This window comes from Drosophila ficusphila, unplaced genomic scaffold, assembly GCF_018152265.1.
Source record: "Drosophila ficusphila isolate 14025-0441.05 unplaced genomic scaffold, ASM1815226v1 contig_414, whole genome shotgun sequence".
Taxonomy (NCBI): Eukaryota; Metazoa; Arthropoda; class Insecta; order Diptera; family Drosophilidae; genus Drosophila; species Drosophila ficusphila.
In genome coordinates this window covers 14,124,470-14,138,025 of record NW_025064328.1, presented here as the reverse complement: position 1 = coordinate 14,138,025, position 13,556 = coordinate 14,124,470, and the positions used below count along the sequence as shown (strand labels likewise).

General features: G+C 46.6%; 3 protein-coding genes across 6 annotated transcripts; 2 read left to right on the top strand and 1 right to left on the bottom strand.

The window, feature by feature from the left end:
• The first annotated feature begins 223 nt into the window (after positions 1–223).
• Positions 224–4,142, top strand: LOC108090772 (proline-rich extensin-like protein EPR1). The gene is made up of 2 exons (XM_017189614.2): positions 224–3,637; positions 3,698–4,142. Exons 1-2 carry the CDS (start codon positions 2,235–2,237, stop codon positions 3,729–3,731), a joined length of 1,437 nt encoding a protein of 478 aa, XP_017045103.1. The 5' UTR covers positions 224–2,234; the 3' UTR covers positions 3,732–4,142.
• Positions 4,143–6,018: 1,876 nt separating this feature from the next.
• Positions 6,019–6,901, top strand: LOC108090776 (uncharacterized zinc finger protein CG12744). 3 transcript variants are annotated; one of them, XM_017189617.1, is made up of 3 exons: positions 6,019–6,140; positions 6,313–6,768; positions 6,824–6,901. In XM_017189617.1, exons 2-3 carry the CDS (start codon positions 6,326–6,328, stop codon positions 6,852–6,854), a joined length of 474 nt encoding a protein of 157 aa, XP_017045106.1. In that variant the 5' UTR covers positions 6,019–6,140; positions 6,313–6,325; the 3' UTR covers positions 6,855–6,901. The 3 variants fall into 3 exon arrangements, with proteins under 3 accessions (XP_017045106.1, XP_017045107.1, XP_017045108.1); XM_017189618.2 differs by having other exon boundaries at positions 6,046–6,140; positions 6,299–6,768; XM_017189619.2 differs by having other exon boundaries at positions 6,056–6,161.
• Positions 6,902–7,336: 435 nt separating this feature from the next.
• LOC108090770 (protein transport protein Sec24A) lies at positions 7,337–13,330 on the bottom strand. Of its 2 annotated transcripts, none has more exons than XM_017189611.2 (10): positions 12,840–13,330; positions 10,660–12,186; positions 10,465–10,591; positions 9,902–10,401; positions 9,615–9,840; positions 8,928–9,550; positions 8,635–8,867; positions 8,483–8,580; positions 8,287–8,425; positions 7,337–8,222 (listed from the first exon to the last, which is right to left on the bottom strand). In XM_017189611.2, the coding sequence occupies exons 2-10, from the start codon at positions 12,160–12,162 to the stop codon at positions 8,111–8,113; spliced, it is 3,561 nt and encodes a 1,186-aa protein (XP_017045100.1). In that variant the 5' UTR covers positions 12,163–12,186; positions 12,840–13,330; the 3' UTR covers positions 7,337–8,110. The 2 variants fall into 2 exon arrangements, with proteins under 2 accessions (XP_017045100.1, XP_017045099.1); XM_017189610.2 differs by having other exon boundaries at positions 12,854–13,330.
• Between the last annotated feature and the right edge of the window lie 226 nt (positions 13,331–13,556).

Genomic DNA, 13,556 nt, shown 5'->3' with positions numbered 1-13,556 from the left:
TCACATTACTAGCTAGTCATTTAAAATTGTATCGTTTTGAACAGCAAATAAACTTGCTTGCAAGAGCTAATTCACGTTCCTTAACGAATATGAATGTAATAATTAAATAGTTTTTTAAATGTGCAACCCGGTAGACCAGTATTTCCCAAAGTGTGGGTCGCGACCCACTGGTGGGTCGCGGGTAGATTTTTGGTGGGTACTAATTGTCATATAGATCTTGCAATTTTTTGTATAGGTGGGTCGCGGTCCCGAAAAGTTTGGGAAACACTGCGGTAGACCATTCCTAAGGTGGCTAATCTGAGCGATGTTGCCACGATACAAAACCAGAAAAAAATTTAACCCTTATTAGTTTTTTTTTTATGTTAAGTGTTTTAAGTGTTTGTACTTCCCTTGGGCTAGGAACTTCAATGGGTTCCCCTCGTAATTTTATTAAATTTAAATAAGATCATAGAGACATAGAAAATAAGGATAATTTGCAAAGTTATCAAAACTGATTTTGTGAAAAGGCTGATATTTATGAAAGTATGGAGTATTATCGTTTCAAAAACAACAAACACCAAAATGGCTGTGGATCCTGAGCATTTGATAACACATTAAAGTGCTAATTATAATGACAATATGACAAAATAAATAGTCTCGGGTTTTAAAATCAAGGTTTTAATGAGAGCAATAAAAGAATAGATGCCAAAAACATTATCTCACTGCTATAAATAAATCATCTTTTGACTTTCTGAACGATAACCTGTTAGGTATACACCTGCAGGTTATACGAATGGATCCTGTCCACTGACATTGATATGAGGAGTTAACAGCGATACACTGATTACAAAATTGCAACCAAAAATGTCCCTATCTCCAAAATCAAGTAAAACCCAATGTTATGGCGGGACGAACTTAAAAACTGCGAAGAACAGCAAATTATTATTAATTTATATTTTATAAACGTATATTAACATATTAACATATACATATAAAATATTATTGTCGTCAGCCTATACTGATAACCGCAAAATAATAGCCTCCATTCATAACAGAACAGATAGCGCTCACGACCCGAAATGGGGTTTTAAATGTTTTCTTTTCTACTCTTAGATGCTTAGATTTTAATTAGCATTATCAAATAAAGTAATAAAACAGCAAGAAAATAATGTTAATCATTATATAATATTTGTGTTCGGTTATTGTTCGTTCAAACCTCTGTACGATTTCGTCAAGGAGAAAATAGCTCGCAGCTGGATCGGTATTTATGGGTTAACTTAGATAAGGTTCGTTTATTGATATCGGTCAAACACAGGACGATTTCGGCCTGCATCCATATGTTCTGACCTATCACGTCACGTCTTCACACCATCTTCATTCCTATCTGTAGGAATTTATTCTCTAAGATATCTGTGTCCTAATGGTATTGTTTTTACAGGCTAAGCAATGGAACAAATAATTGTTATCTAGAATATACCTAAGTAAATATCCTTTAACCCAGAAGCATCTATATAAAGCCTAAGTTTTACTCAATAAAATTAGTACGAAAAGAACTCTTGGCGTATTCACTTCTCCGGAGCCCAATTTGTATTGTATCTACTTCTTGCGGCGACTTCTGCCACTGGTATTGTACTTGCGGCACACATCAAAAACATAATTCTATATTTCAGCATTCGAAATCCATTTGAATTCATACAACCTCAATGTTCCGTTCAGAAGGTACAGCCTGTACTTTTGTGCACTATCCGAACACTATCCGTATGAACAACATCCATAAATAAAATTTATGACACTGAAGCGTGGCTGGACCTGTAAAATATTTCTCCTTTCAACGTTTCTCCTTATCTTTTAAATATGTCCTTTTTTACCTGGTTGACCTTCTTTTTCTAAAACCCAGAAAACCTTGTCATTAAGAACAGAATCGTCCTGCTTGATGTAGAAGTTTAAAATGTTTAAAAATTAAAAAAATTTAAAATGTTTAAAAATTAAAAAAATGATCAATGCCTTATCGCAAATTTAAATAGTCACAATCGCAAAATGGTCGTCTGCTTAAAAAAGGTGTTATTGTGCAAAAAAAGAGGCTCCTTATCTCTAGCCTGGGAATCGATTCTAAACCGCCCATCAACCGAATACCAAGCATCTCGAACCTAAAATAATGCGGTGAAATAGTCAGTTCTCTGCGAGTCGTCGAAGCGTGCAGTCGTTCGGAGTTTATATTTCTCGTTGGCTTCAGTTCGGAATTCAGTTCATTCGCAATGCCTCTGGAGAACGACAGTGATGTGGAGATCATTGAGACAGATCAGGCTCCCATCGATCAGAATCGGTATCATCGCCATTTCCCTATGGAGCCCTTTAAGTGTTCCGCCGGTTTCCAAGTCCCGTGTGGCCTGCTTTCGCCACCGCTTTCGCCCAACGAAGATCCCTGGCCATTCGCGGACCCGAATTCGAATGAAATGCCCCTGCTCAAGGAGCTCCTGGCCCGCAATGGAGCGGCAAATGTGCCGCCGGGATTCGTGCTCTGCATTCCATGCTACCTGTGCCAGCAGCCCTTCAACGACATCGAAACCTTCAAGGAGCACCTCACGCAGCACGCGGCCGAGATCCACGCCTGGAACACGCGTGCGCGGGTGCAGGAGCCGTCGCCGATGTTCAAGCCCCTGGTTCAGCATCAGCCGCTTGCCCTGCCCATGACCGTTCCCATGCAGTTCACCACCCAGCCGCCGTTGGGTCTGTACTCGCCTCCCGTTCAACAGAGCATACCGCATCCAATGCAGTTTCCCATGCCGCCGCTCCAGCGACAGCCACCCGTCCCGCCTCCAGTGCACTATTCCCTCCAACACTCGCTTTGCGAACTGCCGGCACAGCCAGCTCTGGGCTTCCCAGGACCCAGACCCGGACCCGTTCAACTCCCAATGCAGCAACCCATGACACCGCAATCCCCGCTCGAGTTTCCCGGTTTCCCCGTGGTCAACTCGCTTCCTGAAAAGCATCGGCCCCAGCTACCGATTCAAGTGCTGGAGCAGAGGTTCTCCGCGCCAGTGAGGAGCTCCGCGGCAATGCAGGAGCCAGTGGTTCAAGTGAAACCGCGACCCTTGTCGCCGGAGCCAGTCCAACCGCGATCCCGCTCTCCGGTGCCGGTGCCGGTGCTGGCGAAGCCGAAGCCCTCCTCGCACGGACTCTTCGAGTGCGACTGGTGCGGAAAGCGGCTGAGCTCGCGACAGTCTCTGAAGTACCACGAGAGCCACTTCCACTCGGACGACGAGCTGCCCTCGGACCGGAGTGGCCGGAATGTGCAGAAGCAGCACAAGTGCGCCACCTGCAAGAAGCGCTACAAGCGGCGCACCTTCCTTCTGATGCACATGAAGGTCAAGCACGGGGTCACGGGATCGAGCGCAGGCAGGTCGCTTCCCGCTCGGGAGTGCGCAAAGGGTGCCGATGCACCATCGAAGTCCCCGGAGGCTGCCGTCTCCCCAGTCTCCCCGAGCGGGGAATTAAAGCGGGAGATCTGGAGCACACGGGTCTCCAATGCAGTGGCGGCAGCCAATTACAGACCGGCCACCGAACGGGCGGACAAGTATCTCAGTGCTCCGCAGCTGGAATCGGGATTCGCGGTGAAGCCGAAGCGGACGTACCCGATGCGGTCGCCGTTCTTCAATCCGTACGTCCAGACCGGTCTTATCAGCTCCCTCCATGCCCTCTAATCTGTCCTTCTTTCCAGCGACTTGTGGCTCGACTGCGACGCAAACCTCTAGGGAGCTCTGGACCGGATCGGAGGAGAGTCAATATCCTGTTCTAACTATTTTAGCTCATCGGAGACGATAAAGCCACCGAGCGGATATCAGCCGAGCTGGCCGACCGATTACTTAAGACTCGAAAACCACTTCATATTATGGAGCGTCCAAAGTATGTACAATGTACAGCGCACATATAGAATTTCACGAACAATATCGCTCGCGTTAGCGATATTTTCTGCCGTCTCAGCACTTTGGAGCTCGACATCGAGTCCCAAAGGGATAGCTTTAATAATGATTACGCCGCAAAAACAAAATAAATTCGCTGAGCTCGGCAAAGAAATTTGAGAATTCATAAGCAAAAGTAAGACCGTTGGTCTTGTGTGTCTTAAAAAAGAACAAATAAATAAAGAGCTGTGTGTAAACAACCAAGCATAACGTGATTTTAGTGCCCTGCAGAACTCTTAGAGGATCCATTAAAACGGTACTTCTCAGCAGGATTTCTCGGATTACACGCAGCACTTAAGGCATAGCAGTCTCCCGCTGGGATTTTACTGATAGTCCCTGTAAAGTCCAGGACATGTGACACCCACGTGTTTTTAAAACGTTGAAAAGGGACCATCGGGAACTCAGATTTACATTACGAGTCTTTATCTTTCGCTGCTATACATTTAAAGCTACTTATAAGCTTACTTAAAAGCAGAGGAAATTTTTCTTAATTAATAATAAGGTCTGTAAGTGTGTATTTTCTTTAAAGCATGACATTTTTTTGTTTTATGTATTATATACACTTGTATTCTATTAAAACTTATCAAAACCGCAGGGAGCTTTGTGTGTGTGTCGTTCTTTAAACTATTCAAGATTTTGTTTTGTAATTACGTCTTAATTTATGCATTTTATTCGACATTTGTGATGACTGCAGGGGTATCTAAACTTCCGCTCGCCCGTTAAGCACCCGTTGAAACACTTATCAACTCCGCAGGGAGCTTTTTTGCGTGTCATTCTTTAAACTATTGGCGTTGTTGTTTTGTAACTACGTCTTCATTTTTATACCATTGCAGAGCCAAGAGTATTATAATTTTAGTCAGAAGTTTGCCACGCAGTGAAGGAGACACCTCAGACCCCATAAAGTATATATATTCTTGATCAGCATAACGATCAGAATCCAAATACGTCTGTACGTCTGTTCGTCTGTCCGTCTGTCAGTTTTTAAGGAAACTAGTCTCTCAGTTTTGAAGTTATCATGCTGAAACTTTCCCAAAAGTTGTGTAGTTATTGCACGCAGTATATAAGTCGGAACGAGCCGGATCAGTCAACTATATCGGATGGCTCCCATACGAGAGATTGAGAAAAAAATTCTCAATCTCAAGTCGCATCGACTTGATTTTTTCCAGATAGTGTTTATTAACAACTGTCGAATTTTGGATTAAAATCGGATAACTCTATCATATAGCTGCCATAGGAGAGATCAAAATATAATTTTATATAGAATTAATGGAAATTAATTGATAACGTCATTGATTATCACACGACCATGCTTTTTTGAGTATCAAGTTTTGTAACAAGCCTTGATTTATAAAAAAAATGTAATAAAAATCGGACAACTACCTATATCATATAGCTGCCATAGGAAAGATCAAAAAATCTATATAGAATTACAGATATAAAATTATAACATCGTTGTTATTCATCAGAAAATCATGATTTTTGGAATATAGAGTTTTCTAACGACTCTTGAATAATAAATAAAATTTCATTAAAATCAGACGAAAAAATATGGAAAATTAATAGAAAAGTCGTCGTAGCTTCGATGTCGTTTAGGCTTTGAGTATTTGATGCATGCAAGGGTATATAGCTTCCTTTCTTGTTATTTATCACATAAGAATTTAATTGAAACACATCAAATTTGCAGGGAGCTTTGTTGTGTGTCATTCTTTAAACTATTGGCGACGTTGTTTTGTAATTACGTCTTAATTTTTACGGACGACGTTTCTTTTTTAATAAGCAGATGGTTCACAAGCCACGCTCTTTGCTGTAACATCTGAACTGTCAGGACGTTAATTCAGATCCTGTTTTTGCTTTTGAATTTTAAATTATTTTTCTCGCATTTACGCACCTTTACGCACCTGCTAAAAAAGATATGCTCTAATAATAATCAGGATATTTTTATTTATAGGGGTGTTTTACAGGTGTTTGTTCGTCTTTTTAGGTACAGTTGATAAACAAAAGAAACGGGAGCTCTAGAACTCTCCAACGCTCTCCATGTTCCGTTTTCACTCTCTTTTTTTTCTGACTTCATGAGTAGGGTCAACGATTGTTTGGGAAAAGAACAGTTTAGTTTTTCGTGATGTCGGGAAAGGGCGCCGATCGGTGAACGTGGAAACAAAATTCTTCAACATCACGAAGTGTGACAAAAGATCGGAACTTGCAGTAGGTTTATAATGTTCATAAGTAATTGTAATACAATAATACGTACTCGAACTGTTTGTGATTGTCTGAGAGTGATCGCTTGTATAGCGAACAACTTGTCTTTCAGATTTTTACATTGTAGATCTCAAAATATAATACAACACAGTACACAAATCCAGTTTAAAACTTTCAGGAGAGAGCCAATAATGGAGGTCGTCCTGCCGGAGATTCATTTGTCGTGCTTGTTGTGCGACCAGACTTTCGATTCCGTGGACAAGTTAAACGACCACCTGTCCACACATTTTCCCCAGCAGGTGGCCAGGAACCAGAACTGCGATCTCTGCGGACGCGGAATGCGATCCTCCCTGGAGTTGCACGAGCACTACCAAAGATTTCATGAGGCCCACGTGCCTAGCACGGACGGCCACTTCTCCTGCCAGCTCTGCGATAAGATGTTTCTCCTCCAGGAACACCTTAAAGTCCATGTGAAGTTGGACCACTCGACCGACCGCTTTCGATCAGAGAAGTCGTCGGAGTGGGAGAATCCTAAGCCCATCAGCATTGATTTAACCGCCGACGATGAGCTAGATCCCATCCTACTCCCACCACCTAAAAGAAAGTATCCGCCGCGTTCCCCCTTCTTTAACCCGTAAGTTGAGATGAGATACTCCACGATTCAGCAATTGAAAAATTAAATTTTTTAGAAATCTTTGGCTGGACCAATCTTTCATGTGAAGAAACTCTGTAAATACACGGTATCAATATATACCTTCGAAACCATGGTTACTTATTTTATTCAAGTATGAATCTTAACCTAGAGCTCTTCGCCAAATGAAAATACAGTAGAATCCGCTTATAGCGACTTTCAAGGGACCGACGAGTTTTCGTCGTTATACCCGGAAGACGCACTAAGTAAAAGGATTTAAGAGTATAGGTCTGTCTGACCAATCAAGCCATCGAGTTTTCGTCGCAATACCCGGAGGGACACTATAAGCGGAGTCGTTTTAACAGGATTCTACTGTAATAGGCTCGAAGAAGAAGTTTATTGAACGTGAGGGCAATCCCGCTGAAACAAAACGCATTCCTTTATGATTTAATTAAAATGTATTTCGCTTTATATATTGATGTACTCGTATGTGTATAAAGTATAGTACAGAATATGTATATGGTTTCGATTAGTCAGCCCACTCAAAGAACGACAACTGTGTCACCTGGAGTACAGGGTTTGGGGTCTCTTTATTGATACAGTATAATAATCCTTCTAAGTTTAAGACTTTCACTTCCTAGCAGTCCAATCAATGCAATACACAATACCGAATCTGTTCCCGTACAATCGTTTGAAATAAGTTCGCTAACTACAGTGCAACAAAGCGCCTTCCCTTTTACTTAAGAATAAATAGACTGTATGATGGGTTCTTTTGGGTTCCGAAAATAAATACTACGCAAAACAGCAAAAAAACGGATAAGCTATAACAATTCGTGGGCTCAGAGTTTGCAGAATGTTTGAAGCAGTTGGAACGAACAAAAATCGCGTTAAATTATAATTTACAACAGTGATTCGTTATATTATCGCATAAAATATCTATAATAAATAACAGCGCAATCCGCTTGCAGGGGAGCTCTACTGATTGGTTAGCTGGACTTTTGACTAATGTTCACCTAACTCGAACTGGCAACGATTTCTAGTCTCGGTTGTGACAAGTCAGCTCTCACGCATTCTCTATGTTCTTTAATTGATTTAACTTTTTTTTTTTAGTGCAACAAATCAACAAATAAATAAATACATGCACTTTTAAATTACCTAAGCCGAGAGAGTGGTGAAGAATGGGTTACCGGGGGAGGGTGGGGGAATCCAGTGGTAGTGTGTCCCGTTGTGGCCTTCATCGCCTGCACTCGCTTTTTGCTTTTAGTCACCAGAGTCTGAGTCTTTATGGTCTAAGAAACTCGTATTTATGTTGCATACAGTAGTGAAGGGATTCCCTGCTTATGTACTATTTAACCTGAGCCCGAATGTGTTGCAAAAATTCATAGTATGACAAACTAGATTCACTGCGATCGTCGGTTAATCTCTCGATGAACTGGCCCTTGGCCGTGCTCGTGTCCCTTGAAATTGGAAAACAATTATTGCAAAAGAGAACTTCCTTTTAATTATGGGCCTTCGGCTTACCTAATGATCTGAACCAGCGCCGAGTAGGGCTTATCGTAGTTGAGTCGCAAGATGAAGCGCTTTAGAACATCGTTCTCGTTGCTTACGACGTTTGGCAATCCGTATACATAGTCACCCAGCTCCGCGGTGGAGCTAATGCCTAAAATGCGGAAACGTTAGCTACTGATCTTGGGTCGCACGGATTTAGGTGTCTTACCCAGCACAGCCTCCAACACATCAGACGGCACATTTAGCCCGACGTAGATCATTATCAGCGTGCCGCAATCCATCAGGAACATTGACCGCGAGTCCAAGCTGTAAGAGAATGAATGGAATATCCGAAAGGAGATCAAAGTGACCACTACTCACTGCTCCGCGGAAAGTTGCAGGCGCGGCAATTCCGGCAGCGGTTCGTCTTCCTCCTCATCGTCCTCTTGCGTCGCACTCACGTTCGAGTTGCGGGCGTGGTAGATCAGTGCGTCGATCTTATACAGCTCCGGGTAGACGTACTTCATTAGCTGGTCCAGCGGCAGCGTCTTCATGCAGTCCATGGCGAAGACGCGGTCATCCAGTCGCGTACTGGTTCCCACGCGGAAGGCGGGCTGAAAAAACGGGCGGGTTAGGCGGGGTGTTTAAGTTTCGTCTTCCGGTTAGATACTCACATGCTTAAGCAACCCCAGGATATAGAGGGGCAACAAAGCCAGGCTGCGCGGGGCTATCAGCTGACCAGACTGCCCCGACGGCAGATTTTGTGCGATCTTGAAGGCGTTGTACACGTCGATCGTGGCGTTGATAAAGGCGTCTCGTGCGTCCGACAGGTTAGAGGCCACGGAGCGATCCACAGCCATCTTGGAGAGCAGCCCGATGATAGCCTCCGTGTCCGCCGAATGCATAACTTCTGGGAGCGAGGCGGTAACCGGTAGGCACACAGTATGCACCCGAATGCGACGCTCTCCCTCGCTGTTCGTGTAGAGCAGCGCTGCCTGGAAGCAGATTGTCTTCACGTCCGTCAGGCTCTCCTCGTAGGAGATCTGCATGCCGTAGCCCGCGTCCGGATTCACGTTGGGCAGCGAGAGCAGGTCTGTGGAGCGCACAAAGAAGTTGCCGTGGAATGTGTGCACCTGCAGACCGCGCGTGCACCGGATGCGCATCACCGCCTCGAAACCGATCTTTCGGGTCAGGTAACGCTTAAAACACGACCGGAACGAGTCCACCATGTGCGGCTTCGTCTTCTGATAGAGCGGAAAGTGGTGCACACAGCCGCCGCTGTGCTTGCTAATGCCAGCTAGAAAAACGGAAAGATGTGTAATTGTCCGATAGCCTTGTTCTTTTAACCAAGTGATTCTCACAGATGGTTGCCATGTCGCTGTACTGCTGGTTCATCAGGAAGAGGTCGCAGGCTATCTGATAGCCGGAGCACTCCAGGGCGAAACGCTTGTAGAAATCGGTGGCCGGATTCAGATGGGCCACATCCTTGGCGGATCGATTGTTGGGATCCTCGCGCGGCTCCAGGGCGCCGGGTCCCTTGTTGGGAAGGCACGATTGAAAGACGGTAATGCGGCCGCCAGATGCTTGCTGGAAAAACCGGAAGCAAGATATGTCAACACTTCCTGAGACTTTTTTTAGCTCCACTCACCATTAGCTTGAAGGCCACCTGCAGAGCAGCCCCCAAGGCCGAACCCGGATCGTGGGTGTGAGCGAACCGCTTGGGCAGCTGCTTCAATAGATCCCTCACCAGCTCCTTGCACTCCTTCAGGTTGACCAGCAGACTGTCGGGGCGCGGCAGAAAGGGGTCCTCGATGTCCAGCAGCGTCATCTCGTGCGGCTGGTTGAGGCCCTCGGCCATGCTGTAGAAATGCACGAAGCTGTCGAAGCAGATAAATCCCACTTGGGTGCGCGCGTCGCCGGGCATCTCGTCCAAGTGCCGGTTGAGCACGGCGCAGGCCGCCTCCAGATAGCCGCTTTGCTGCGCGATGATCGAGACGTCGAAAAGGAACAGGTACATGGCCGGCTGCGGCGGACGCAGCATGTACTCCGAGGGGGCGATGAACTCGATTGTGCTGGAACGCACCTCGGGCCGTCGAGTCACATCTCCGTACGTCTTAGTGGCCGGGTCGAATTGAAAATCATCCGGCACTGCAGGGCAAGAATTAATAAATTAGTTACTCTTTTGGAGTTTTAAAAGATCTATTAAGTTACATTCATTGACGCGATAGCATAGATTGCACTTCCACATCTTGCTGTCCACGAAGTAAACGAAGGGGTTTATGTAGGTGCGGCACAGCCGACAGCGCACGATATTGATGCACTGAATCACGGGCAGACTCTGTAGAAGATAATTAAATATACATATAAGCTCAGTCAAACTAGAAGGGTTTTTATGATTGTTCTCACATTGACATCCCGGAACGGATGAATCACAATGCCCAGCGGCAGCCTCGACTTCTGCAGCAGCGAGTTGCTTTCGGGAATTTTGGTCAGAGTGCAGCGCATGATGCTCGGGCTGCAGTTGATGGACTCGTGGAACTGGTTGTGCAGCACCACCTTTGGGGGCGGCAGCGTGGCCGGCGACAGGATGTGCCGGTTTTGCATCAGGTCGATCGTATCCTGACCCCACAGCCGGCTGAATCCCTGCTGAGCAACGCTCACTGGAGCAGCAGTGCTAAAAGGTCCGCCTGGAGCCGCCTGTGGATGCTGGGGTTGCTGTCCATAAGCCTGAGGAGGAGCCTGGGCTTGGTACTGCAGTGGAGCCCCTGTTGGCTGTGCTCCAAACATTCCTGGAGGAGGTGGCTGCACTGCAGACGCAGGGGGAGGCGGCTGCTGTTGAGGCGCTTGTTGATACGCCTGGGCGTATGGATAAGGCTGCGCTTGCGGTGGTGGCAGCAAGGGCTGGGCTCCCGGCACCGTTGCCTTGGGCAAACTGGGCGGCCAGGCTGCTCCCGCTCCCGGGGGCGGCGCTGCCCTTTGCAGGTTGTTGTTCTGCTGGTTTTGCAGTTCGGAGTTTGCCTGAGGAGGAGGCACTCCGTAGGGTAACCTCTGGATACCGCCCACTGGGGGCGGCGTGGGTCTGACGGGTCCTGCTGCACTGCCAAACATCTTTGCCGGATGCGGAGCCAAGTTGGGAGGCTTTTGTCCGCTAAACGGCATCGCCATGGAATTGGAAACTACAGGAGGGACCACTCCGCTGACGGTTAACAAACTACCAGCATCGTTTAACTGCTGCGGTCCCGTCTGCGCCGAGGCCACGCCCCTGTAATCCTTCTGCGCCAGAGACGGAAACTGCTGCGTTGGCGCTGCTACGGCGCTGGCACCTCCGTTTGTCCGGTTGGGGTTTAAGTTAAGGTTCTCCAGATTGCTTGTCAAGTTAGCCAAGGGCTGGCTTGCCGTTTGGGTTGTGGGACGCAGTCCTGACGCCGGCGGCGGATTGTTTAGCGTTGCGGCGATCGGTCCTTGGGCATACTGGGAAGCAGCTCCCACTGGCCTGGGGGACGCAGTGCGCGAAGAGTTGGCGCTTGACGCCCCATTGCTACCGTTAGTGAGGGGTGGGCCGTTGACAGTGGGTGGACGCAGATGTGGCGGAAGCGTGCTGGGCGGCAGCTGCTGCTGGTGAGGAGTTGCTCCTGACGTGGGTGGCAAGAACTGGCTCGCAATGCCGCTGTTGAACTGCGGCGGCGGTGGCAGGTTTGCCGGTGGTCCAGCTGCTGGATATCCTGCTGCAAGCGGAGGTTGCTGGAACTGCTGTGGCTGCTTTTGTGGCAGATACTGTTGACTAGTTGGAGGAGCTGGCTGCTGCTGCGGCTGCTGGGTGGCACCTGGCAGGCCGTTCATCAGATTGTTGCCGTTAAGAGGCATGGGAGCGTGGGCGGGAGGCACGAGGTTCGGATTGTAAGCCGACATGCTACTAATTCATAAGTTCGAGGTCTGAAAGATGGAGAGTTATTTTCTGTTAGTTGCTATCTTATCACCCGCGAAGGTTGCTGCCGATCATGCCGACACGAAATTAGGCGTTATCTTATCATTCAATGCCAAAAAAGCGGGTTACATGAGCGGAACGTGCAGCAGATATGTGCTTGAAGATGCGAGCAATCAAAGCTTCTCCAGCTGACGGGTAGCTGCATCGAATGCAGAGGTACCTGAACAATTGGAATGTGAGAAGGTGGTATTACGCGGCTTTATCGTTCAGTTGGCTGGCTGCGTAGGTAAATATCTCCAGCCAATGTTTACAGAAGTGTGTCTACGTCAACAGTAAGTCGGAAATAACCTGGTAATTGTATCACATTCGGCTGTTTAAACAGCTTGAACGGCGGAGCGTAATGGTTGTGATGTGTGAGAGCCCCTCAAGCACTTGACCTCGCCACCAGTGATCGTTGGGAGTTGGGTCAAGTGGGTGGTGACCCAGTTGCACGAAAGCGAGCGGAAGCGGAAGGAACCAACTCCGTAACAAAGCGAATTTTTGATGACGTGCCTATTGGCAAAGTCATCCCGCCCCTCCCACCAATCGCCGTCCCACCACCCACTCATTTTAATTGGGGGCAATCAAGGCGTATCAAATGGGGTGTCCATATCATTGTTACCCGTCACTTATCACCTGTCCGAGCCGCAGTGGCATGTAGTTTCTCGACCAGCACTTGCACTTTGTAGTTGCCTCTTCTTCTTGCGCCCTTGATTGGCGATTTTGCTGCGGGCTGCGAATTGGCTTTTCCGCTTTATAACACGTGAAAAGGCGGCGGGAGTTGAGAAAACCGCTGGGTGGGAACTTGTCAAATGGATTTAGGTGAGTCCTGGGCCAGTTTTTCTTCCGAAGGCGATTTAAACAATTTTCACGGCACTGCCCTTGCACTCTCTCCGCTCAAAACTTTTCTTTCTCTCGCGATTTTTAGCGCTCCCCGCGTGTTCCGGATAAGTGCGGGCACGTCCTGGACTAGCAGGCGGATTCTGTGGACTTGGTGACGAGTTTTACACAATTAAAAAATGCTAACTTTTTGCATTATCCGGAGAGAACAAAAAATTTTGAGGCCACGTCAATAGTGTGACCGTGCTTTATTAAAATAGTGGTGGCACTGCGCTTGGTCGCCTATTGTCTGTAAAGTTTAATATATCGATAGAGATAATTTACATATCTATGTCGATGTCTAAAAGAAGACCGTTACAATTTAAATTGAAAATGTATGCAAGGACAACCTTTCCTATTTGAGAAACTCTTTTGTTTCCTTAAAAAAATAAAATGAAATTAAAATGCATACCATCTACTGTAAGAACAAATCGCTTTATTTGCAATAATTGTATCTGGG